We start from the raw sequence: 26,364 nt of genomic DNA, 5'->3' as shown, positions 1-26,364 counted from the left end.
CGGGCTGCTCATTAGTAATCGCTGTCAATATGGCTGACTGACGCAGCATATGGTGTGAATGTCAGCCCAGGCTCTCTCTGCCTGCGTGTGCATATTCATCCCCTGCCTGCCTTCGCCAGACACTCCGAGAGGAGAAGGCGTCCCACGAGAAGGACATGAGCGGCCTGCGTGCTCGCTACGAGGACGAGAGCAGCCAACTAAAGGAGAACCAGACCCGGGTCCTGGACGAGGTGGCCAAGAAGCACAGAGTGACGCTGGAGAGCGCGCTCAGCAACGCAGAAAAGGACAAGAACCGCCTGTTGGCTGTGAGTACGCAACCTCCCGTGTAGTATGGCCGTATCGAAGTACCAGTTCCACACTGACACATCACACTCTCTTCAGTTTATTCGAACGCATTCTCATCCAGAAGCTTCTGCCCCCTCCTGATTTCTTATTTTTATGCATAAACTCATCTGAATATTAGTCAGTGACAACACAACTCAACATTTGATGCAGTTTTTTAATGAACAGAAATAAACCCAAAGCCCCATGGGCCTGTGTGAACATGTGACTTAAGCCACTTATTAGCATAAAGCTAATAAAGCTAATAAGTGTCAACTGCAATCAAGCGTGAATTGGATGTCAAAATCTCGTCTCATCTCGAGATGCAACATTATGCTTTCACTCGCTGCGGTGTATCGTTCCACAAAAGCCAGTGTCCAAACTAAGCAGCCTTTTATTGTGACCACTAAATAACCCACCATGGGGCCAAAGAAAGTTGTGAGTGGCAGCAAGTTGATGCAGAAGATGAGAGCGGGATGCAGGGGGAGTCCGCATCAGCTATCATTTCTAGACATTCCTTATCCATGCATCGTTCCTATTATTGGATGGAACGGATTCATTGGATTTCCATGAGTTCCCATCGGAACAATTACCTCAGTTTTTGTCAGCCCTTCTGTCTGGAGTCGATAATGAAAAGCGAGGTACCGCAATAGTACGAAAGACGGCACCCAGACACATTCATCATGACGAAGGTCATCATGTGACGAGCTGCTGCACTCATGGAATGTGGACCGGATAAAGCGTCACACCAGCCTGCAGGTGGAAAGTACACGCGTGTGTGTGCGCTTGCAGTATAAATATTTGACTGCTACGTACCTAGCGGCGTGTACATGCATGAACCTCCTCCATACTGTATGTCGTGTACGTGCTAGACCAAAGGCTGCTGCAGTTAAGCTGCCGCTGTCCTACATAACGCCGTGGTGTCGTCTCTGCTGGGATGCACACCGTGGACGCCGTGGACATGATGGACCTTTTAGCAGATGTTACCAAAACACAGCTGTTCGTGTACTTCCTTATTATTTCATATTGGCTTTATTTAATGATGTTTATCACTGCCTCTTGCTGCCATCGTTCATTAGAAAGTCCATGAAAACATTGTTATGAATAAAATCATGGCGAGGTAGCAAGGTGGGCTGTGCTAGCGGTCTAATGAGCCCCCTGGGGGGCTTCAAACCGAGGGGTTCTTCTTCATTTGGCGGCAGCTGAGGTGTCGTGCTGCCACCAAACCGAAATAGCCGCCGTGATGTCGGCCTCTCGCCAAGGTCCGTGCGGCGTGCACGTGCGTGCATGCGTGTGCACGGCCTTGTTCTGATTTCTTTTATATGATGGAGAAGAAAAGTGACAGCTGCATGAAGGAAACATTGTTTCAAAACGCACGCTGACCAGATCTCATACGTTGGATTTAAAGTCTCTGTGTGTGTGTGTGTGTGTGTGTACGATACACAGGATCTGGAGCAGCAGTTTGAACGTGAGCGCCACATGCTGGAGGAGCAGAAGAGTCTCCTCAAGCAGCAGTTGGAGCAGCTGAGGGAGGAGATGACCTCCAGACTCAACGCTGCCAACCAGGAGGTGGAACTATTTCAGCGTCACGGAACGCTCATCTTGCCACCCAAAACAAGCCATGATATCCTCGCCCCCCCACAGGTGTGTCGGCTCCAGGAACAGGTACAGCAGGGCGAGAAGGACATGGGCACGGCGGAGGGACAGATGTCCACGCTGAAGGAGGCGCAGGACAAGCTGCTGGAGGAGCTGGACGCCACCAGGGCCCGACTGAGGGAGACCAGCAACCTGCTCACGGCGCTGCAGGTGTGCCTAATCATGTGGCCTGTAAGGCTGACACACTGTAACACCGCATGTGTGTGTGTGTGTGTGTGTCAGGGGGAGCTGGAGGTCCAGAAGCGTCAGCATGAAGCCAAAGTGATCACCACCAAAGAGGAGGAGAAGCATAAGATGGACAAGATGGCTCTGGAGTTGGAGCTCAAATGGACCGAGACTCTCAGGTGCTTTTCACTTTCCATAATGTCCTTATTCACTGCTTTTATCGGCTAGACAGGCCTCTAGTGTGTGTGTGTGTGTGTGCATGTGTGTGTGTGCATGTGTGCGCGTGTGTGTTGATGTGCGGGGCGCCGCTGTAATGGCTGCTGTGTGGGAGTTGAAATGGCAGCTGTTAAATGAAGTTTTGCAGAAAAACAACCTACTTCTTTGTCGTTTTGAGAGTCTATAAATGTCACACGCACACACACACGCACACACACACACAAAGCTATAGTCGATGTCGTGTTCATGCCCTGCCTTTCTTGACCATCCTTTGACGATGGATGTCGACGATGTAGAAAAAATGCATATGAAATGAGTTATTTTCCAAAGATCAGGTTTCCATCCTGGAGGTAGCATAGAAGGGGAGTGACCAGGATGGATAGGATAAGGAAGAAGTACATCAGAGGGACATTACATGTTAAGGCCTTGGAGATAAAGGATGGAGGAGATTGGTTTGCCTGAAGGGAAAAGCCCAAAGAGGAAGAATAAGAAGGTTTCCATCCATCCAGCTTTGATTTTTCTGCATGCAGCCCTTGGTGGAACAAGTTTGGTGAGTAGGAAAGCTGACATGTGACCCAGCGCATCTTTCCGGTGTTGCTGCAGGCAGGAATGTAAGAAGCTCCGCGAGGAGCTGAGGGAGGAGCACGAGGTGGACAAGGCCTCGGCTTTGAGCCAGCTGGCCCACAACAAGGAGCAGGAGATGAGCAATGCTCGCGAGAGCTGGCAGAGGAAAGTAGACGACCTGCTGGAACAGGTAAGCTCTGCAGCCCTGACTCCATTTTGAAACATTCCTTTATATTCCCTTTCCTCTCGTCAGCATCCGAACACAAAGGAAGGACTAAAATATTTTTCTCCAAATATTATGACATCATATTGATAAATCCCAGAACAATAAAAATAGCTATGATAATTGATACGTTCTTAAAAAAAACAACGGGCAAGATGACATGCAAAAAAAAGAAAGGGAAAGGGGGAAGAACATGCAAACTCCACACGGAGATGCCAAGCGGAGATTCCAACCCACATCTTCCTCATGCTAACCGCTTCATGCTAACCACCTAAAAAAAAAGAAGCTATCAGTTCTCGCATATCAGTGGCGTAGCGACCTTGAGAAGCAGAAGGTTATCAGTATCAGTTTGGAGAAAGATATCTACTGCATATATTTATTGTCATTTGTCACGCCCACCCAGAATGGATGGGCACCCCACTTTTGGGTTGAGAACCGCTGCTCTATCTGCAGCGTGCACGCCAACGGAGCGCTTCAATCACGGTAGAGCTGAAAAGAGAACAATCAACATGGAGGACGTGAAAAACGAGGAGATCAACAGCCTCTCCGTCTCTGCCAGACGGACTCACAGCGGCGCTCCAGCCGTCGTGTGTCGTCGCTCCGCAGCCGCTAATGTCCGCCCGCCGTTATCAATGAAGCGTGCCTCGGCTGTCCTTGCGGCTCACGCAGACAAATGGACACATGGTCGACTCTGCACGGCTGCCGTCACGCCAACGCCTGCACCACGACCCCCACCCCCCACCCCCCACCTCCGCCGCGGCGGTGTGATTCATGTGCTGTCAGTGAAGCCATTTCATTATTTAGTGGGACGTCAATCTCCTGATTTAATGGAAGACGCCTTGAAGACGGTGGACCTGCAGGACTTTTACTTCCCTGCTTGGCCGGTGTCTCCTTCATGTTAGCTTAGCATGTACGCATGGCCGCCGTTCGGCACTGGTGTCTCACGTCGTAGTCACGGCACATCCTCCAAATTTGGGGCACAAGCGAGCCGCTCCTGTTTTGCTTCCCCTGACAGTCCTTTTTTTGTGTGTGATGCAATCCAGCTTTTATGGTTTATTCTTAGTGGCTTTTCAAGTGCTGATGAATTAGAAATGTGAGGCCCTCGCTTGGACTCGGACTTAAAGAGCTCAGCGTCAGCGCCACCACAATGCTGGCAGCTCGACGGACACCCTGCTCTTCCTGTTGCTTCTATCGCAAACACAGAGGGCTCTGATTTCCTGATGCAGCGCAGGGAGGCGCAGCACAGGGAGGCGCAGCACAGGGTAGCGCAGCGCAGGGTGCCGCAGCCCGTGCAGTGGTAACTTGGTCCAGCGCACCACTGTGTGCAGCCAATTGGTCATTTGGTAGACTGGACTGCCCCGAGATGGGCGTGGCGGCGCACCAGGGGAGGAGTCCACATTTCCGGCTTGGCGCGGTGACAATTTTGTGACCTGGTCTATTCTTGGCTCGTAGTAGTGAGCTTATAGACCCTAATTTAGGGTGGTACCATTTACTGGAAGTATATGGATGAAACATCAGAATAAAACGTGAGTTAGCTTAGCTGTGTTGCCTTTTGATCAACGAGGCTAAGCCAGCAATCATCAAGTCGATCCTGACATGACCTTGACCTTTTCCCCTGACCTCCAGATCTCCTTGCTGAAGCAGAGTCTGGAGATGCAGCTGTCGCAGTCGCAGTCGTCGCTGCAGCAGCTGCAGCACCAGTTCAGCCAGGAGAGGGAGCACCTCCGCACGCAGCTGGACGAGCTGCAGACCGAGCACCAGCGGCGCCAGCAGCGTCTGCAGGAGGCGCAGTGCTGCGCCCTGCAGGACCTGGAGCACGCCCGCCAGCGCGACCTCAAGGTAGGCGGCCCGACGAGCGAGGAGGAAGTAGCGGAAGCGCTCGTCTGGAGTTTGAGTGTAAACAAACTGGCGTCTTCTGCGGACGCCAGTCCTCCAGCGCGGACACGTTCAAACACTCGGCTCCTGATGAAAGCATCATTTAGGATGTTTGGGAAGCGTTCTCCCAGCCAGCCAGAGAATGGGATTGTAGAAAAGGCTTCAGGCGGAATTCATCTTCATCTTCATCAGATCCCAAAGTAGAAAATGTCTGCTGTGACTCACGCGTCCTTCTTTCGATGCTAACGTCATTACGTGCCTCACATGGAAGCCGTGATAAATAAAACACCTTCTCTCCTCCTACGCTCCCTCGCTCACATCGAGACGGCCACTTTGTTGCCTCCGCACGCCGCTCCCGCCGCTCCACCGCTCCCGCCGTAGCGTCTTAACCCTTTGGCGCCCTGGCTTCCATTTCAAAGGGTGGCATTGGGAAATATATTCACAATCACATACAATATTACATATGACATATTGTAATAGCTTATGGAATAACCTCTTACATATTATTCATGACATCAAATGTTTTCAAATATGAATCATAAATCTAAATAGTGTAGGCTTCGTCCTGACGAAAAGGAGACTGAGGTTGAGCTGCGTGAGGAGCAAACACGTCCCCAACGGGAGGTGCAGGAGGAAAGATCACATCATTCCTCTGTGCTCTTGTAGCATCCTGCATCGGAATATTTGGAGGCGGGCCCGAGTGCCGGCTTCATAAACATCTTGCTGAGTCAGAACATTCCACCTGCTGGCCGCATTCCTGGCTTCCTCCATTTTGGCTGACGAAGCCTGAGGCCACGCCTCTCCAGCAGGTCTTTGTGTGCTTCATCTCTGCATCCTCCCGTTGGACGGATATTGACAGGCCGCCATTGGGAGGAGGAGGAGGAGGAGGAGGAGGAGGAACATAGCAACGTTTGATGCTACATGGATGATGGACGTTTGATGTGCTGCCCTCCAGCTCTTCTTCTAGAATGTAGTATTCTGGTGCTAAACCATTCTGGCCTATAATGTAGTACCAATGTAGTATTCTGGTGTTAAACCATTCTGACCTAAAACTGTAGTACCAATGTAGTATTCTGGTGCTAAACCATTCTGACCTATAATGTAGTACCAATGTAGTATTCTGGTGCTAAACCATTTTGACTTAAAACTGTAGTACCAATGTAGTATTCCGGTGTTAAACCATTTTGACCTAGAACTGTAGTACCAATGTAGTATTCTGGTGTTAAACCATTCTGACCTAGAACTGTAGTACCAATGTAGTATTCTGGTGTTAAACCATTCTGACCTATAATGTAGTACCAATGTAGTATTCTGGTGCTAAACCATTTTGACCTAAAACTGTAGTACCAATGTAGTATTCTGGTGTTAAACCTTTCTGACCTAGTACTGTAGTACCAATGGAACACGGTAGTCGTCTAATGACCACGTTTCCACTACCGATGTTGTGCCAAGCAGCACCAGCGGTACGTCTGACAAAGTGTGTCCGCCAATGAGTGCTCCTCCTCGGGCAGACGAGGTTGGAGGAGCACCAGTGGTCCCTAACTCGAAGTTCATCCACGGGAAGTGGATAAGGGGTCTCCAGCCAGTAGATGGCCATATTAGAACGTGGCCTTCCTTCCTAGTTAGGAAGCACTTTGGGCGTGTGACCAATCAGAGCGGAGGCTTTGGCCAGCCGTGTGGTGACATAACACCAGCATCCCTCCTTGACTCTTCATCGTCTTCATGCGACCACTTTGCCTGGCATCCTAGCATAAAGTCCTCCCATCTCGCTCCCTAACCAAACATCCTCGCCACCTCATTTGCTTTCCTCACATCCATCCTCGGCGTCCTCCCAGATAAGAGCGGACTGCAGCAGGGAAGATTAGAACGTCGGTTAATGAAAACGCAGGCCGAGAATGTGAAGTGCAAATTGCTTTTGTCCGCGTCTACGATTGGAATCGGCGACGCCACCAGGAGTTTTTCTCTGGCCTGCAGTGAAGGCGTCAGGTGGAATGCTTAAGCGTCCGATGAGGTCACACTTGATGTTTAAACGCCGCACGTCTCACAGCAATTAGCAGGCATGCAGAGCGCCGCTAATTGCAGCCATTTGCTGACGAGGTGCTACGTAATCATCAGTGGAATCCTCCTCATCGTCGTCATTGCAACCTCTTCCTTCATTGCCGCTCTCACCTCTGACCTGGATTGTCCTTGTCCTTTCTCCGCTGCCAGGACCTGGAGGAGCGCCTGCGCCATCATCACCACGCCGAGCTCCAGTCCCTGAGGGAGGCCCACCGTCAGAGCGTGGAGACGCTCAAGCAGCAGTCCGAGCAAGAGCTGCAGACGCTCCGCTTCGAGCTGGAGGACGAGGGCAAGGCCATGCTGGGTGCGTCCGCTTTCCCGCCTTCGTCTGCCTGCGTGTACGCCTGCGTGTACGCTTGCGTGCTGAAGCCCCGCCCACTTAATTATCCTTTGTGCATAAATGAGATCTGGAAACATCCTGCTGTGTTCTCCTGGAGGTTCCTCATCCAAGGTCAGGGAGGCAAAGTGGGACCAGCGGCGCCCAGTCAGTGCCAAGTGGCACCAGCAGGGGGCGGCAGCGCTGATGAATGTTCCTCCATTAACCTTCACGCTCCTGGTCCTGACACCGGAACGCCGCTTCCATCCATCTTTTTTCAGCACCCGCATGCCCGACGCTCCTTTATTATCCCGCTCTCTACTTCTCCGTGTGTGTGTGTGTGTGTGTGTGTGTTATCTGCAGTGTTCCTTCTCTTTGCTCAGCAACATTAAATCCTAGTGTAAAGCTAATAGTGTGTGTGTGTGTGTGTGTGTGTGTGTGTGTGTGTGTGTGTGTGTGTGTGTGAGAGAGGCAATAAAAGCGGCTGGTTGTCGTGACGACTGTGGGGCTCCCAGGAGAAGTTAGCTTTATGTGCAAAGTAAAGAAGACTTCTATTTATTTTCTCATAAAATGTTTCTAATGGCCAGCTTCTTGCAAGGACTCTAAAATGGAGTCACTTTTCACTTCCTGTGTGTGTGTGTGTGTGTATCTGTAAGAAAGTCTCCTTGGTGATCTTTTCTTTTTGCCATCCATCAGCATCCCTGAGGTCAGAGCTCAATCACATCCACGCGTCGGCCATCGAGCACCTGAGACAGAATCACCAACAGGAAGTGGCGGCCGCCAAGGTGGATCTAGACAAGACGGTGGAGAAGAGCCAGCTCCAGGTGGGTCCCATCCCAAAGTGTGGCGACCAGCGTGTTTTGCTTCCATAATGTGGCGTTTGCCACACAAATGGCTATTTTGTGTTCATGTTGGCATGTTCTTTCGATGTTTGAACTGTCACATCTTTGTCAAAGTGAAAGTCAGCTACGGAAACTTTCCTGAAACGGGTCGATGTTCCACTGCTGATTACTAAAGAAGCGACAAAGGTAGAATCCAACTTTTATTTCTGATAAAAGACCAGGGTCTAATCTTTCTTTCGCTGGGTTCCATGTCTATACAGCCTAGCATAGAACACAATATTCCGTGTGCCTTGAACGATCAGTCTAAATGGAGTAAAATGGCCGCTACTGAGGGAGACGCATTTTGAGGACCGGCTGGGCTGACTTAATGACTTCAACGTTCAAGTTCGCTTCAAAGCCCTGACAGATGGCTCTGACGATAAGACCAAAGTTATTGCTCATTTCTACCTCCCGTTGCGCTGAGTTGACTTGTCTCAGAGGACGTCGCCTGCAGAGAGAGCGAGAAGGTGCTGGACCACAGACAGTGTTTTTATCAATCAACTTATCGATCAACTTAAAGGAAGGAAGCCACGGGTCTCTCATTCACTCCTCCCAAGTAAACAACCAATCAATTGGCTCAATTTGAGCATCACATGACCGATTCTACGATGATTCTACGATGATTCTACGGTAGTATTATCATAGTAGACCCATTCACTAGGTCACGGGTCCGTGAAGGCCCATCACCGGGTCCGCATCCCATCCGGACCGAGCTCTGCCTTTTAGATTGTGTACCTAATGAAGTGGCCACTGAGCATTTTCATTTCCTATTCTTAGCCACGCTTGTCTGAGCTCACTAATGTCCTCATCCCATGAATAATTGAAGCTTTTTTATTTTTAAAGACCATCCAAAATGAGACAGGAGCCGTGTGTGTTGAGATTTCGCTATCTCGCTCAAGGAAAGTACGGGAAAGGAAGCGGGTCCGCATCTGCTTGGAAAACCAACATCTCATTAGCATCATTTTGATGACATCTACCAGGAGGAATTTATAAAGAACTTTTTCATGTATTATTTATTTATTATTTATTTATGGTATCCCTTTTTCACAAAATTGTGGCTTTTCCTCAAACGACGTTCTTCAGGCGTCGTTCATGCCGGGCAGCGTGAGCTCCCATGTTAGCTCCCATGTTAGCTCCCATGTTAGCTCCCATGTTAGCTCCCATGTTAGCTCCCATGTTAGCTCCCACGTTAGCTCCCACGTTAGCTCCCACGTTAGCTCCCATGTTATCTCCCATGTTAGCTCCCACGTTAGCTCCCACGTTAGCTCCCACGTTAGCTCCCACGTTAGCTCCCATGTTAGCTCCCACGTTAGCTCCCACGTTAGCTCCCATGTTAGCTCCCATGTTAGCTCCCACGTTAGCTCCCACGTTAGCTCCCATGTTAGCTCCCACGTTAGCTCCCACGTTAGCTCCCACGTTAGCTCCCATGTTAGCTCCCATGTTAGCTCCCATGTTAGCTCCCACGTTAGCTCCCACGTTAGCTCCCACATCAGTATCTCTGCCCCACCCACTGACTTCCTGCTTCCCCGGCAGGAGCGCGAGCTGCTGGGCCGCCTGGCCGAGCTCCACGAGGAAGTGAGCCGCAGGAAGAACCACATCGCTCAGCTGGACCACCAGATCCACACCCTCAACGAGAACATCAGCAGCCTGACCAAGGAGCTGGAGCTCAAGGGCAAGGAGGTGCTGAAGATCCGCAGCGAGGCCAACCAGCAGATCAGGTGACCGAGTGGTGGGCGGGGCCAACAGCCTCTGTCCCGCAGCACGCTGCCATCTGCGTTACGTAACCGCCGTGTCTGAATGGCGGCCACGCGGATAAAAATAGATGAATAGATCAAAAGGAAGCCGTGAGGAGCGTGAAGAGGACAGGCGGGCGGCCATGTTTTCTCGCCGTGTTCTCCTCAGTCCTGACATTTCCATACATCCTTCCTCCCACACGTCCAAGCCTCAAAGGTGCTTTCACCCTGCTTTCATTTGCATCGGCACACTTTTTATGGCTATATTTAGCACCGCGCCAATGCGGGGCACCGCTCTCTCCGAGCCGCCTGTTCCTTTCCCGCGCTCCTATTTGCTCTCCGTGCGTCACGTATGTACACTTGGCATCGTATGTGGCATGCAGCGTCCCTTGAAGGGTACGTATTTGGTGCTGTGCAGGTGTGCCCCACACCACAGGGGGGCCTCCTTGACCTTTGACCTTCCACGTTGCAACACGTTCGCATCAAAGAATCGACTATCCCAATGAAAACATTAAGAGGAAATGATTCCACGACAGGCTGCACGGTGGAGTAGTGGTTAGTGTGCAGGCCTCGCAGCTAGGGGGCCCGAGTTCTTTTCTCCGGGTATTCCCCCCACCCCCCCATTCCAAAAATATGCTAGGTTACTTGGCGACTCCAAATTGTCCATTTGTCCAATTGGATTGGACTCCTGGTAGTCCTGGTACTCCGGGTAGTCCTGGTACTCCTGGTACTCCGGGTAGTCCTGGTACTCCTGGTAGTCCTGGTGCTCCTGGTACTCCGGGTAGTCCTGGTAGTCCTGGTGCTCCTGGTACTCCTGGTAGTCCTGGTAGTCCTGGTACTCCTGGTAGTCCTGGTAGTCCTGGTGCTCCTGGTAGTCCTGGTGCTCCTGGTAGTCCTGGTGCTCCTGGTACTCCTGGTACTCCTGGTAGTCCTGGTAGTCCTGGTATGTCAGATGCATTCACCCTCAGCCTCGGTACTGTTCCAGGAGCACGGCTCCGCTGACGGAGGAGCTGCTGTGATGGGACTCTGATTGTCTGGCTAATGATGGAGGAGACGTTTTCTAGGGTTGCAAGCGGTGCTGTTGAACATTGGCGTCTCTGAATGCGTGGCGTTTTGCGTCCGCAGGGCTCACGAGCAGGAGCTGCTGAAGCGTCACGAGAGGGAACTGTCGGAGCTGAACATGGGGCACAGCAGGGAGACTCAGAACATGCTGTCCGACTTCAACAAGGCGCAGGAAGTCCTCAAGGACAAGATCTCCGCCCTGCAGATACTGTACGTGTACACGCATCACTCTCCTCATCGGGGGGGGGGGGGGGCTCAAAGTCATTTTACCTGGGGGGCCGCTGGAGGTATTGTCTGGGTGAAGCTGGGCTGCATCAAGTATTCCACAGAATAAAGCTTCCTGCTTCCCAGCATGCCTTGCAACACAAGGTTTAACATCCTGTAGCTGTTGTTAAGGAGTACTTTTATTAGTAGTACTTGCTTTATGTGTTTACTTAACCCTTACATGGTGGGCTGTCACTTTTGGTTAACCTTCCCTTCCACTGCCCTGCTCCCTTGAGCAATGCTAACAACTGCTGTTGGGGCGCCAACACACTTTCTCCACGCGTGGGACGCAAATGTTAGCACAAGCAGTCGTAAAAAGGAGTCAACACACAAGGCAAGGCCACTGTCTTTCCTACAGGCGTGCACGAGTGCTGGCGGCAGTGGGGAGCTGCGGTTCATTGGGTGTAAACACGACAGAGCAGCTGACATGAAGCGGTCATATATACACAAGATGAAGGATCACAGTGAAACGTCGTTAGACCAGCCTTGATTTCTCTGGGGTCGGCCAGAATGTGTAAGGATGAGAAAATCCCGTTTAAAGATTGGGAAAGTGCCTTAAGAATTTTGGCTTTGAAGCTTCCGACTCGTTCTTAATTATGATGAGGAAGTGCTTGATCAAACGTTGATGAAAAAGCCGCCAGTCTGCTGAAATGAACGCTGAAGCTGATGAAAAGCTCGCCTAAGCCCAAGGAAGTTTCATTACCGTAATTCCTGGAATGGACGCAGCAAGAATAGGAGCTTTTTGGAGCTCGCTAATTGAGCTGGAATGACATGGAGGCCATTTGAGGCCCCGGGAGACGGAAGGCTGCGTGTTTAGCCACATGCTGGATTCCAAAGGAACGTCGCTCGGGAGCAGGACTTTGGTGGCCTGGCCTGTTTGGCGTGTTTGTCACGTGTTGTTTTGTCGTACAGGCTGGAAGGAACAGAGGAGAAGTTCAGGAACAGGGAGAGTCGTCCTGAAGATCTGCAGATGATCGCCGAGCTGAAGGACATGGTGTCTGAGAGGGAATCTCTCGTTAAGAAGCTGGTGGTAAGCACACACCGTGTGATGCATGCCCCCCCGTCCCCATTTTGGGGGCACATCATTGGCAAAGAGATGTGCATGAGGCATGGAGAGCACCAAGTTGGCAGGAGGGGATAAAACGCCACACTTGATGACTGCCGCTACCCTGCTGGTGTAATGGTCCAGCTGCTCCCGTCAAGGCAGCGGGTGCGAGTCCAATGCCAAATTCTCTTTTTTATTTTGCACTAATGATCATTTATAGTCTCATTTTCTGCTTCGGGCCCTGCATGTTTTTATAAAGGACCAGATTACAAAATAACTAAACTAATAACTAATAAAAAAACATATTTAAAATAATACATAAAAAAATAATAAATAATAAAATAAATACATTTTATTGATATTAGTATTTCTGTATTTTGAAAATTGTATAAAAAGGTAAATAATACATATATTTTCATTTGTATTAATTAAATATTTTCACATTAATACAATTATTTATTAATTACATTATTACTAATATGAAAACTATTCATATTTAACATTTGTAATCATACATTTAAATTTAAACTAATTTTAAAACATTTTTTCACAATTAAAATGATGTTTTACGGCTAACTAACATGTAGTATCACATTGCGACCACAAGATGGCAGCAAACGGCCACGAAACGTCAACCTGTGGATGCCTTGTCGTCGACTATCCGTTTCTTTCCCTTCGCCCCACCAGGACGACAAGAAGTTCTACCAGCTGGAGCTGGTCAACCGGGAGACCAACTTCAACAAAGTGTTCAACGCCAGTCCCAACGTAGGAGTCATCAACCCGCTCATCAAGGTAGGGGCAAACATGGCCGCCATCTCATCTCTCACCTCCATCCGCTGCCTGAAAACAGTTCAAGCTAGCGATACGAGTCCAAAAGCCCATTTTTTGTGGCCGCTTTGTTGCCAAATCCTGATTGGTGCGTGGGAGCGGTGATGTCAGAACCAGGAACTTCGGGGGTGTCATCGTTTCGCCGCATGCTCACGCCATTTCTCAGTTTTTATTTGTCATCTTCGTCAGCTTCCTGACAGCCTCCCTTTGCTTTCCAAGCCATTTGCTGGTGCCATCGCTGCCGGGCGCGACGCCCCCCACGGCGGGCGGGCGGGCGCCCAGTCGGAATGATCACGTTAGCGCTGCTGTGTTGTCTCGGCCAGGCTCTCCTTGCGACCTTTCCAGCTTTCCCAGCTCCTTTCTGTGACCTCATTCAGTTTGACCTTTTTGATTTTCCTTCATCGTGTTTTCGTTTTGACCCCTTGACCCACGTGCCCCCCCCTCCTGTCTTCCTGTGTAGCAAAAGCGAAAGAATGAGCAAGCGGCGGCGAGCAGATTCGGCAGCTCGGCCAGTCTCAGGGTTCTGGAGGCAGCCGGCTCGGGCGCGGCGGGCCCCGGGGGCGGCCAGCCTCCGCAGCCGCCACCGCCGCCGCCGCCCCCGACCCAGCCCGCCCGCCTCGAGCCCATCCCCCACTCCCCCCTTCTCCTCCACCACCACCTCGAGCTCAACGCCAACAAACCTCTTCCCCCGCCGCCGACCCCTCCCACCGAACCCAAGAAATTCATGAGGTGAGAGCGTCTCGGGTCCCCCGTGGGCGGCGGCCCGTGAACAATCATCCAATCACAGAGCTTCCATTAGTCAGACAGACCGTCTGGGGGCGTGGTCACCTTTAGCCCCGCCTTCTCTGCCTGACTTGTTGCATTCCAGACAACTGGGAGGTTGGACGCATCTTTCAAAATCCAGGACGCGACGACTCGTAGCTTGAAATGTTGCTATGCTAGCTGCTACGTACGCTTGATACACCGTACATTTCATCATCATCTCAGGGTGAATGGTTGTCTACATGTGGCCTGTGATTGGCTGGTGACCGGTCTGGCCCCGCCTCTTGCCCCAAGTCAGCTGGGATAGGCTCCAGCATACCCCTACATACCCTAGTGAGGATAAGAGAATGGTGGATGGATGGATTATCAGATGAGATTTTTAAATCAAAATGAATCAAATAAAGCAATAATACTATAATACTATACTAATATATTCTAATATATTCTACTATATTGTATTTTGAATCCCAGTTTCCTTGAATGCCGACTGAATGCTGCCAATGTTGACCTAAATGCCCAGCGTCACGTGGCAGCATCCACTTCCTGTATAAGAGGAAGTGCGCGTGAGCCAGCTCTCTGCCCGCTAACAGTTGCTACGATGTGATTGGATGGTTGCTCGTGATGGGCGGGGTCATTGATTGATACGCTTATGAATAGGAGGCATCAAAGAATGGCTTTGGGATGCAAAATGGAGCATGTTTGCTTTAGTTTGGATTATTTCCTCATTTTGCACGCTCATCCTCGCTGTGCCATACGTCTGTGACTGTACTGGCGTGATGGTCTGTGATGTCATGGTCACGTCATCCACTCACCTGCGTGACGATGGAGAGCTGAGCGGCGCTAGCTAACAAGCTAAAAGCCAGAGCTGTGAACTTGTGACTTTTAGCAAAGTGTCAGCTAGCATCCTTGCAAGTTCACGGCTGGCCTGCTTAGACCATCGATGGAAGGTCACATGATCACACTGCACCATCCACGTGGCCACACACATGTGACGCATTGGTGGGCAGGTTGGGAGCATACGTGGCGTCCATCCGCCATCCATCCTTCATCCATCCTTCATCCATCTGCATGCTCAAGCCAACACAGCCGAGCGCTGACAGTATGCCGTCACATTGAATGCATCGCCATCCTTCACACTGGAGTCCACCATTAGCCCCGCTGCTCTTCTTCTTCTTTGTCTTCAAATCACTGCCAGCTTTTAGCTCTCAAGTCGCTACGTTCATCTTAGACGAAAAAGCACATTCATTTTTCCCAAAGCAAACAAATCCAAATGGTAAAATTGGCGCACAGGGTGTGTTACAACCTAATGGAAAGTCCAAAAGGATGAAATAAAGCACCTAAGAATGACCAAGCTCCTACAAGAATGACCAAGTATTGCAGCACGTGTCCCGTTGGTATTCAAAGGGGTTCTGCTGCCCCCTGGTGGGGAGCGCTGCACATCGCTTGAATTGAACAGCATAGTAGGATTACAACTGGACTGGTTCTAAGGCCATCGGTGCTTCGCTTCTTTTTACACTTAGGAGCTGACTCAGCTTCACCTGACGCTGGTGTCCTTCCAGTCAAAATTGATGGCTTCATAGTTTTAGAGTCAAATAGAATAATTATAATAGTTATGGTTAGAATTAAGGTCAAGGTCAAGTTTATAAGGGCAAGTTAAAAAACAAAACAAAAAACATAATAGTAATAATAAAAAATACTAATGGTAATGATACTTAAAAATAGTCATAATAAAAATAAAATATTAGAATAATAAAGATAATTAAAAGAAGACATTTGATAAAAATACAACATTTAATACAATATTTAAATGACTATAATCTGTGCGTTATAATGAATGAATAATTGTAATTCATTCATTCATTCATTTTCTACCGCTTATATCCTCACGAGGGTCGTGGGTATGCGCGAGAGGCGGGGTACACTCTGGACTGGTGGCCAGCCAATCACAGGGCACATATAGACAAACAACCATTCACACTCTTCATCATATTTGCAATCGAACCCGGGTCTCCGAGCTGTGTGGCCTGTGCGGTGACCACTCCTCCACTGTGCAGCCAGTTAAATATACCAAAGTAACTTTTCCCCCCTTCTTTCCCTGTCCCTTCAAGCCCTCTTGAGACGAAGGACGCCGCCATCGACCTTCCGGATGCTCAGCGGCAGGAGTGGTTTGCTCAGTACTTTTCCTTTTGATCGCCAACACACAAACCTGCAGAAACACACCAGGATTTTCAGCATGTCAGCCAAACTTTAAAAAGAAAAAAGTCAAATCAAATAAAAAAACAACATCAGCACTGATTTAACTCCGAGAAAGAAGGAGAATAATGTTGAAACTTTTTGTTTTCTTGCTGTCATTTAGAAAACTCCAACGTTTGGGCTCAGTTGACTGATTGTCAGTGAAGTGAGCACCAAACGGGCCGTCATCACTCTGCTCTGATTTGATGCTGCATTGTCTCACTGTGTTCGAGCTCCTCTCTTAGTGCAGTGGCAATGATCACGTTAGGTTGGATGTTCATTTCTCATTTTTACGCTGCAGTCCACGTTCATGCTGCCATCGTTTTTGGAATCCGGTGAGACGTAGACGTGCGTTCGTCCAGAAATATCTACGGTAGAGATTGTCGTTGCTCTCTGTGCGTTAAAGCCGCTTTGCTAGACCTGGGGGCGCCGTGACCTGACCTTACCTGGCCCTCAGCAGATTTTTTTTGGTAGACTCGAAATAAAACCTTGTTTGTATGGTCGTCTGTCTCAACACAGATACAATGATGTCTCACCAATTTTAAGAAGAAAAATAGCATTTTATATTTATATTATAATGTGTATGCTTAATAAATGATTGTTGTGACATTTATTTGTGCGTCTCTTGTTTATAAGTATTGTAACTCTTGACGTTATTTCTTTAAAGTGCATCAAAGTGAGAGCTCTTGCTAAGATTTTGACCCTCTCGTGTAGTTAAAAGAGCTAACCAAAATGGCCAAACTGATGTTTATATCATCATTTCTAACACTGATGACGTTGTGTAGTGTAATTATGATGTTCACCACTAGAGAGCAGCAGAGCCATACTCTAACAGTCATCCTTGAACCGGAAGATAAACACACCGTGCGCTGACGTCACGCCACCGTCTGAGCATGATGGCGGCTTCTGGCGCCGCCGGCGGGTCTCCCGGCCGTCTGGTCCAGTACGTCGTGGTCCGCTCGGACCTGGTCCACAAGCTGTCCTGGCCCCTGGGAGCCGTGATAACGCAAGCCTGTCACGCCGCCACCGCCGCCATCCACCTGCACTACGCTGACGGGGACACGCAGCTCTACCTGGCGGAGCTGGACGCCATGCACAAAGTAGTGCTTGCGGTGAGTGGCGCCGTGCTCCGATCTCCGTTTAAATAACGTCACATTTAAGAGCGCCAGGACTTTCAAAGACTTGGACATGGATTTGCCGCGTAATACAGTTTCACACACACTATTGTTGTTCATATAAAGACATCGGTGACATATGGCGTGATTAATGTTGCTACAGGAGAGGTTTAGCGTGTTTCTGGCTAGCCAGTTGTTAGCTAGCTACAGCGCTAAATGCGGACCTGCCACAACGTGTATGAACATACAACTTGCCATATTTGGATAGTAAAACGGGGCAACTGTTCACTAAAACTAAAACCGAACAAAAAAGTTACGTCTGAAGACCACAATTGTTGTGAAAATTGCTCGCCTTTTGCAATACGAGTTTACGGTAAACGTAGGCGATGTTAAAGTGGCTGTGTTACGGAAGGAGTTTGGTATGGAGCCGTGTAGATTACTTTTCTCACATTAGTTTTTGCCACTATATCACTTCCTTCCTGAAATGGAACATATCGTCCTCTCGTGTGTATACTGTGTATTTGGTTTTAGTTGTCAGTTGTGCTGTCAAATGAATAACCATGATTAATCACCACACAACTCCGTGTGACTGTGTGGAGACACCTCACCATGACTCCGTCTGCCATCATAACAGAGAAGTGTAGGCTGAATTATTCTAAACATTTGAATGGAATTCATGAAATAAATGAGTTACCATCAACATTCAGTCATTCCGCTCATGTTCTCCAGGCTCCAGATGAGGCCGCCCTCTCGGGGTTATCAGAGTCTCTGACGCAGGCCGGCGTGGCCCACAAGCTCTGGATCGAGCAGCCGGAGAACATTCCCACCTGTCTGGCTCTCAGGCCGTACGCCAAAGAGAAGGTTCAGCCGCTGCTACGCAAGTTCAAGCTCTTCAAGTGAACCACGTCGACTCTTGAGAGAGTCCACCAAAGAGGACTGCAAGCCAGTAACGGCTTCTTCTGCATCAGCTGGATGGAAATGAGATGTAAATGGTCTCCCACGTGCCCACCAAGCCTGTTGGCTTCAGCAGATAAGAACGTTATGTAAAATATTGCCTGTACAGTCAATAAAGGTTAGAACGTGGCCACAGTTTTACACTGGAACAGATTGCGACACAAACAGAGGTAGAATTGACGTTGAAGTTGAGTTCTCATGTTTTGAGTATTTCCCAGCATGCTTCAATGCAGCACATCGTAATGCTGCATTAATAGTTACAAAGTGAGTGCTAAGAATATGTACTTATTGTTTTTCACAACACGTTTACTGTGGTGACAATTGTTTCCATACAATCCATTTTTGCGGTTCCACTGTGTTTTTACTGCCCCGTGTCAAATACAGTATTTTAATTTGATTTTTAATAGTTTTTAATTAATACAAATCAGAGGTGGGCATCTTTTTTGTGAATGGATTAGAAGTGTTATTTGTACATGATGTAACATACTGTATGGCCAAGCTCCTGCTCTACTGCCCCCTAGAGAGCACACACCGTAATGACCAGCACCTTCCTCAGGGCCAAATGTAAAGGTTGGCCTCCAGCAACAGCTGGGACTTTGTTGTTTGGGGAAAGGGTGGCACAAGGCGAGTGTGAGATCTCCCAATCGTCTCCCTTTGACGTCATTAGACTAAACTGTTCCACGTGCCCCCAAACACTCGCTTTTTATGGCGTCGCTTATGGACAGTTATGTTTGCCAGTACAATGATGTACCGTGTATCGTGTAGTAATACTTGACGGCGTTGATGGTGATGCTCATCTTTGACTGACGGGTCCGGTGGTGTCTCAGCACCAACACGTCTGGGCCTCCAGCCAAGTGGAGCACAATGGCAGCAAATGAAAAGTCATTAGCATACTTTGAATAAGGCCTGCATCTTTCACACCGTAAATCCAAGCGCCACTGGTCGGGATTCTCTTGTCTGGAGATTTTCCCCGTCACGACATTGACATGGCATCCCTGACTGCCCTCCAAACATCAAATTCTAAGGCAATACTAATGAGTACCAAACCCCATTATACAATCATGCCTCATACTTGCTCTTATATCTATCGCTGTAGGCAGATCATATTATATCTACATACTGTAGATTGACACTTTATTGATACATATGATTTTAGGAACAATATATATACACAGAATTACAGTATATTGATTGAATATGTACTGTTATGTGTATATATATACATATAGTACATATATATATATATACACACACACACACATATATATGATTGATACAATATATGTGCATTGTTTACAAAATGCACATCTCGTCGTGCGCGCTCAACCCCCCCAGGACGCGCACTCACGCACGGCGCGCCCCCGAGCAGCCCTGTTTGTTTGTGTTGAGAGGCTGAAAATGGCGGAGAGAGGAGAGCGATACGACAACTTGACTACGCGAACGCCACCGCGCCGTCTTCGCCACGCACGGAGCGCTCGCGAGTGACACGCCGAGCCCCCCCACCACCGAATCCACCAGCAGCGGCAGCCGCCACCGAGAGGACTCCCAGTCGGACGGGGATACCTGGACGAAGGCGGTGTGGATTAGCCAGGCTGGCTAGCATGCTAGGTTAGCCTGCTAGCAGCCTGACGTTGAGGCTTCAAGTCGTGTGTGATTCCCCCCTCCCCGCACCTCCTCCACGCAGGCTTGTTTGTCAACACACGCCGATGTGAAGTTGTTAGCCAGCCAGCTGGCAACGACACGCCAACGTGTGCTCACATTCTGCGTGACGTGCGTGGATGCATGTGTCGGCGGACGCTGCCGCCGAGCACAAAGTTACCGATGTAAACTTACAGCAGCGGCTACTAAAAGCAGCAAGTTAACTTAGCTGCTTTGCTAACTCCGCTAGCTGGTAGTGTCGGACGCCCAGCGGGAGGCGGCTACGATTTGTGGGATGTAACCGAGGAGCGGCAGGAGCCCGCCGGGAGGTTTGTTCGGCCAGGGAGCGGCACGTAAAAAGCAGGTAAGCCAATCGAGCGGCGTCGCGGTGCCTTGTTGATGACAGCGTGCGTCCGGTCAAACCGCGACGGGACGCGGCCGCTGCGGCGCGGCCTCACGTCGCTGCCTGCCTGGCTGCCGTGCGCGTGTGCGTGTGCGTGTGCGTGCGTGATCACCACCGTGCCTGACAGCGCGTTGGCATGCTCGCGCCGTGCACGTTGAAGCGAACACGTTGGTCTTTCTTTGCCAACGGAACATTATTCAAAGCCCTTACGTAAGCACCCCCGAAAGGTGTCGCTGCCTCGGATTTTACCTGAGACCTGACCTCCTTTTGGTCCTCATCATCGAGGCTGGTCAAAACATGGCCGGAAACAGATCAGTTAAACTGGCACGGTCACGTGATCGCTCCTCATCAATTGTAAACGATAACCTGCCCTGTTTGTGAGAGAGGTGAATAGAAACACAGCAAAACAACCCAGAGAAGTTAAACCTGCAGCAACTCTCTCAAATAAAGACATGTCATTGAATAATGCAACCACGCCTCCCATGATGCTCAATGGGTGCATGACCATTTTCACAGTCACAGAACAATGCAGGAGCCTTTTGAAATGGCCCCATAAATTGACACGTTTTGATATTATTATCACCATTTTTTCGCTCAGATAAACCATGACTGTTATGATGATATATATTGATTACTGACTTTGGGCAAGAGGTACGCCCCAAACTAGTCGCCAATATATTATCAAATATTTAGTTTAATATTTTTTCATTGTACTTTTCTTAAAAGTAATGTTACAATCTTGTACAGTCTTGTTCTCGCACACCCTGTCTTGTGTATCGTCTCGTCTGGTGTCTTGGGACACCCTTAGTGATAATAAATAATAACATATCATAATAACGCAGTATTTCCTTGAGTATATAGGCAAAATGTGAGAGCAAAAGGAGAGCCATCACATGCAGGAAACGATTGGCTTAGCCTGTGACAAGCTGTCGTCAATTGGCTTCACGTTTTACGCACTCTTTTTCATTCTCATGCTAATTAGAGACAAAGTGCATACTTTTATGTGGGTGCACATGCACGAGTAGATGAAACATGTACAGTGAAGAAAATAAGTATTTGAACACCCTGCTATTTTGCTATTTCTCCCACTTAGAAATCATGGAGGGGTCTGAAATTTTCATCGTAGGTGCATGTCCACTGTGAGAGAGATAAACTAAAAAGAAAAATCCAGAAATCACAATGCATGATTTTTTAACAATTTATTTGTGTGATACAGCTGCTAATAAGTATTTGAACACCTGAGAAAATGAATGTTAATATTTGGTACAGTAGCCTTTGTTTGCTATTACAGAGGTCAAACGTTTCCTGTAGTTTTTCACCAGGTTTGCACACACTGCAGGAGGGATCTTGGCCCACTCCTCCACACAGATCTTCTCTAGATCAGTCAGGTTTCTGGGCTGTCGCTGAGAAACACGGAGTTTGAGCTCCCTCCAAAGATTTTCGATTGGGTTCAGGTCTGGAGACTGGCTGGGCCATGCTAGAACCTTGATATGCTTCTTACGGAGCCACTCCTTGGTTTTCCTGGCTGTGTGCTTCGGGTCGTTGTCGTGTTGGAAGACCCAGCCACGACCCATCTTCAATGCTCTGACAGAGGGAAGGAGGTTGTTCCCCAAAATCTCACAATACACGGCCCCAGTCATCCTCTCTTTAATGCAGTGCACTCGTCCTGTCCCATGTGCAGAAAAACACCCCCAAAGCATGATGCTACCACCCCCATGCTTCACAGTAGGGATGGTGTTCTTCGGATTGTACTCTTCATTCTTCTTCCTCCAAACACGCTTATTGGAATTATGACCAAAAAGTTCTATTTTGGTCTCATCTGACCATAAAACTTTCTCCCATGACTCCTCTGTATCATCCAAATGGTCATATGCAAACTTAAGACGGGCCTTGACATGTGCTGGTTTAAGCAGGGGAACCTTTCGTGCCATGCATGATTTCACATCATGACGTCTTAGTGTATTACCTACAGTAACCTTGGAAACGGTGGTCCCAGCTCTTTTCAGGTCATTGACCAAGTCCTGTCGTGTAGTTCTGGGCTGATTCCTCACCTTTCTTAGAATCATTGAGACCCCACGAGGTGATATCTTGCATGGGGCTCCACTCCGATTGAGATTGACCGTCATGTTTAGCTTCTTCCATTTTCTAATGATAGCTCCAACAGTGGACCTTTTTTCACCAAGCTGCTTGGTAATTGCTCCGTAGCCCTTTCCAGCCTTGTGGAGGTGTACAATTTTGTCTCTGGTGTCTTTGGACAGCTCTTTGGTCTTCGCCATGTTACAAGTTAAAGTCTTACTGATTGTATGGGGTGGACAGGTGTCTTTATGCAGCTAACGACCTCAAACAGGTGCATCTGATTCAGGATGATACATGGAGTGCAGGTGGACTTCTAATGGGCAGACTAACAGGTCTTTCAGGGTCAGAATTCTAGATGATACACAGGTGTTCAAATACTTATTTGCAGCTGTATCACACAAATAAATTGTTAAAAAATCATGCATTGTGATTTCTGGATTTTTCTTTTTAGTTTATCTCTCTCACAGTGGACATGCACCTACGATGAAAATTTCAGACCCCTCCATGATTTCTAAGTGGGAGAAATAGCAAAATAGCAGGGTGTTCAAATACTTATTTTCTTCACTGTACGTGCAATGTGTCATTTTAGTCGCAGTCTGGAATCCTGGTAAAAAAAAGGAGAAAACGTTTATTCATACTTAATAATTACTTAAATAATAATAATAATATGCTTGTTATTGATAACAATGTGTGAGCATATCTGTGTGGATTAGTTAAAAATGTATACGGTAAGTGACCCCGGCATCCTTAGTTTTGTCAGTATGGTGGAAAAGGTTAGGGCACCCCGGGTGTGGGCGCACACCTGCCTGCTACTCTTTGTTCAGCTGAGGTGAACCGCATCTTTAAGGCAAAATGCTAAAGAGACAAAAGCGCTAACCTTTTTCTAAGTCAATTGACCTTGCTGGGGAGCATTGATGCCCAAATATTCCAATCGCTGCCCTGAGTGAAACTTCTGTTCCAGTGAACGCGATTAAGAATTACAAAGCATTATGATTATTGTTATGCAAGCTGCAGCTGTTAGATAATAGCGGTGGTTTTCGCATTAAAGACCGGGGTTATGCTGAAATGTGACCTTTTGGGAGTGCTGCTGGAGGCGCCGTCGGAGCAGTGAGGATTGTTTACATGAGTTAGAAAGCTGTCAGGTTTGAATGTGCCAGCTTAAGCAACGTGTCTGTCTTTTTCGGACCACCAGAGGGGCTTTGTGTGACGCTTATCTGTGCCATGTAGGTTTACATAAGTGATATTACTATTTGCAGTCGTGTTGAAAAGGGGGAGTGTCAAATAGCAACGGTGCAGCAAATTGTTGTTTGCGTATTGTGTAGCCCATGTGAAGTGACCCGGTATGGAATGTCATGCATTGGAACCTTGAAACGCCTCTTTGATGGCGCCATTGATCATTTGACACCTAGAAAATGGCAGAAAACATAGTAAATGTATCTGGATTCCACGTTTACACGGCTGCGTGGCATTGCAAGGAGTTGTCCCTACATATGAACATGTTAACTTGAGCCAGATGCTTTGGAGGACACGACGGCTTTGTCTTCCTATAATATGGTAGCGACCACGTCCCTTGCATATCGCAGCCAATCTGTTTGGGCGCATACTAAGTGCTCTGATCTGCCAGCGATGCCGCAGTTTTCTTTGTGCTTTTGTGTCTGAAGCTGGTATTACAATGATTGATGTTCCAAGATGGTTTTAAATCACATCGTATACGACACTAGTAAATCACCTGCGATGGAAGAGTTGAAGGTCAAAGGAAAAGTGCACTTTTGTTGGAATCATCCACAACACTTATGTGAAACATGAACACACATCCTTCCCTTCTCTTTGCGTTCTGGAGAGAGAACCACAGTTAGCATGAGGGAGCTAACAATGCACGTAATGACACACACCTATTTCCACTACAAAGCCCTAAAAACCAACCTCCTCGTGGTTTTATCTACATGCAGTATTTTGTTGTATTTTGGCCCTTTTAGCTTTCCTTTCCTGGGCACATTGATTTCACAGAGCACATAGATCGGAACTAACGCTTCTCCCGTCAACAGCAGCAACATAGAAAGCAACTACTAATAACAACAGACTTTGTTAGAATGCCGCATCTTGCCGTATAGAATGAACACATGGAATGTAGGCTAATGCGTGACTGTAATTTGGTTGTCTGCTCATACGCTTACATTGTTCTTGTTTCCCAGTCAGTACAAGTTGGTCCTATCTCATTGTTTTGGAGTGGGCCCGTTTCCTCTCTGTAGGTGTGCGATGCGTTGCGTTATAACGCCAGAAAAGTAGTCCTTTGTTTTAGCTGCTACAATAATAATTGGTGTTTCTTGGAGGGTTTTGATTGAACATTATACTGAAGTTTGTCTATACTTATTTGTACTTATTGTATTTTTATTTCGGCAAGATTGTTTACATTTTAATAAAACACATTTTGCTTTTACTTTTGTGTAAACTCACTTTGTGTAAAAAATATTTGGATATATATCCTGTACCAATCGTCAACCTAAATATATCGGGATATGAGTTTTTGTCCATATTGCCCAGCCCTACCTACAAGTCTGAAATTCACACATGAGATGCATAAGACTTTGATCTGTAGCTCCTTGGAACAACAGCAAAGATACTAGATGTCGTATGACATCCCCATCAGCAGTGTAGTGCATCAACAGGGACTTACCCTCCCACTTGGTCCTGTCAGCCCAGTCCTTGTCAGATTTCTGTAACGTAAAAAGCTGGATTTCTCAAAACAATATGCGTTCAAAAGAGTAATACATTTGCATCACAGTAACGCCTCTACAGAAATATCATACCTCACAAATGGTTCAGCGTTACTTTCTCTGCCTTCGTGTCAGTGTACGCCATCGCCTGTCCATCATTCTGTGTGCGATGAAGATGGCTGCGTTGATGGCATGTGCTGTGGGACACAGCATAAAGCCAGCTGCTTTGCTGCATGCTGTCTGACCGGGGGTGAAAGCGAGGGCCTCTGGAGGCAAGGATGGAGTCAGATAAGCAATGCTGGGTTCAGGGATTTGGGCCAAAAAGTTTGCAAGTCTCTTCGCACCCGAGGCAATGCTTTATCTGCTTGGACCAAAAAGCTGCACTGAGGGAACTTGAGTGGGTAAGCGATATCTGCTGTGGAATTCCTCTACACTAATCTCTGCAAACAGGAAGGGGGCAGGCGGCATGTGAGATTTGTTTTAAAGTCGATCCTCCTCTGGGTCCACGCGAGCCTGCTCGCCGGTCGTCATTTGGATCCTTTTGAGATTTACAGTCGCCGCCTGGGATGTAGCCTGTTGGCGCTGACCGTTTGTTTTTTTTTTTTATTTTCACTTTCTATGTCATTGCACACTCACAATGGAAGGTCCACTCCCTCCGTTTGTTATAAAACGCTATAAAGCCAACACCCTCAGTTGTTAAGTGAACTCTCCTGTCATCCAACCTGCACACTGAGATGTCGATATACGGTGGTCGGCAAAATGAGTTTTTCTTAATGGTGTGGTTAATTGATGTGTTGATTGAAATGTTTTTAAATTGGAATTATTGCAATATTTGAGTGAAAATGGCATGAGTTGCAATGACGTAACCGTAGGCTACAGAGGCCTCGTATGAACCCGCCATAGATTCCCTCACTGTATTATTTATACCTTGCAGAAACATGTGTGCCTTTCGATGGCGGCACTGGATTCCGCTGATGCGTGAATCCCCTTCTGTCTTTAAATGTCATCCCAGGTTTGTGTTGGGTTTCTTCAAACATTTTTTTGCATCTTTAAGTAAGGGTGTCACAAGATCTCGTGTCTCAAGATCTCAAAAGATTAAAACGTGACAAACTTTCTTGTTCGGAAAAAACAATAATAAATGACTGAAGTACACAAATGGATATGAACTTGATCATTTCGCCGGCTTAAAATATGGCACCGAACCCTATTGTCAACATAAATTTGAAACCATTTTTCACGAATGTAATGCTAAAATATGGCGTG

The 26,364-nt window shown here is 48.0% G+C and overlaps 3 protein-coding genes across 7 annotated transcripts in view; all 3 read left to right on the top strand.

Annotated features, from left to right (window-relative positions):
- fam184ab (family with sequence similarity 184 member Ab) overlaps positions 1-16,836 on the top strand; it is a 29,855-nt gene extending 13,019 nt beyond the window's left edge. For 3 of the 4 annotated variants that reach the window (XM_058064305.2, XM_058064335.2, XM_058064323.2), the window contains 14 exons: positions 120-305; positions 1,768-1,890; positions 1,966-2,127; positions 2,200-2,321; positions 2,962-3,112; positions 4,772-4,984; positions 7,229-7,382; positions 8,091-8,218; positions 9,809-9,993; positions 11,134-11,280; positions 12,247-12,364; positions 13,067-13,171; positions 13,668-13,936; positions 16,078-16,836. In XM_058064305.2, coding sequence (XP_057920288.2) covers positions 120-305; positions 1,768-1,890; positions 1,966-2,127; positions 2,200-2,321; positions 2,962-3,112; positions 4,772-4,984; positions 7,229-7,382; positions 8,091-8,218; positions 9,809-9,993; positions 11,134-11,280; positions 12,247-12,364; positions 13,067-13,171; positions 13,668-13,936; positions 16,078-16,159 — 2,145 coding nt within the window. In that variant the 3' untranslated portion in view covers positions 16,160-16,836. The remainder of the gene's footprint in view (positions 1-119; positions 306-1,767; positions 1,891-1,965; positions 2,128-2,199; positions 2,322-2,961; positions 3,113-4,771; positions 4,985-7,228; positions 7,383-8,090; positions 8,219-9,808; positions 9,994-11,133; positions 11,281-12,246; positions 12,365-13,066; positions 13,172-13,667; positions 13,937-16,077) is intronic. The other variant, XM_078794516.1, reaches the window with a different exon arrangement.
- A 248-nt stretch (positions 16,837-17,084) lies between these two features.
- On the top strand, positions 17,085-18,667 carry ptrhd1 (peptidyl-tRNA hydrolase domain containing 1). Its single transcript, XM_058064412.2, has 2 exons — positions 17,085-17,313; positions 18,046-18,667. Exons 1-2 carry the CDS (start codon positions 17,095-17,097, stop codon positions 18,214-18,216), a joined length of 390 nt encoding a protein of 129 aa, XP_057920395.2. The 5' UTR covers positions 17,085-17,094; the 3' UTR covers positions 18,217-18,667.
- Positions 18,668-19,639: 972 nt separating this feature from the next.
- The window catches only part of ncoa1 (nuclear receptor coactivator 1), a 32,103-nt gene continuing 25,378 nt past the window's right edge, over positions 19,640-26,364 (top strand). For both annotated transcript variants that reach the window (XM_058069761.2, XM_058069753.2), the window contains exon 1: positions 19,640-20,272. The gene's annotated coding sequence lies outside the window, so the exon portion shown is untranslated. The remainder of the gene's footprint in view (positions 20,273-26,364) is intronic.

The sequence above is a fragment of the Doryrhamphus excisus genome, linkage group LG11 (assembly GCF_037039965.1).
Source record: "Doryrhamphus excisus strain RoL-2023G ecotype Guam linkage group LG11, RoL_Dexc_Guam_v1.1, whole genome shotgun sequence".
NCBI lineage: Eukaryota > Metazoa > Chordata > Actinopteri > Syngnathiformes > Syngnathidae > Doryrhamphus > Doryrhamphus excisus.
Note: the sequence above shows the minus strand (reverse complement) of the source record. Positions and strands in the feature narration are given on the sequence as shown.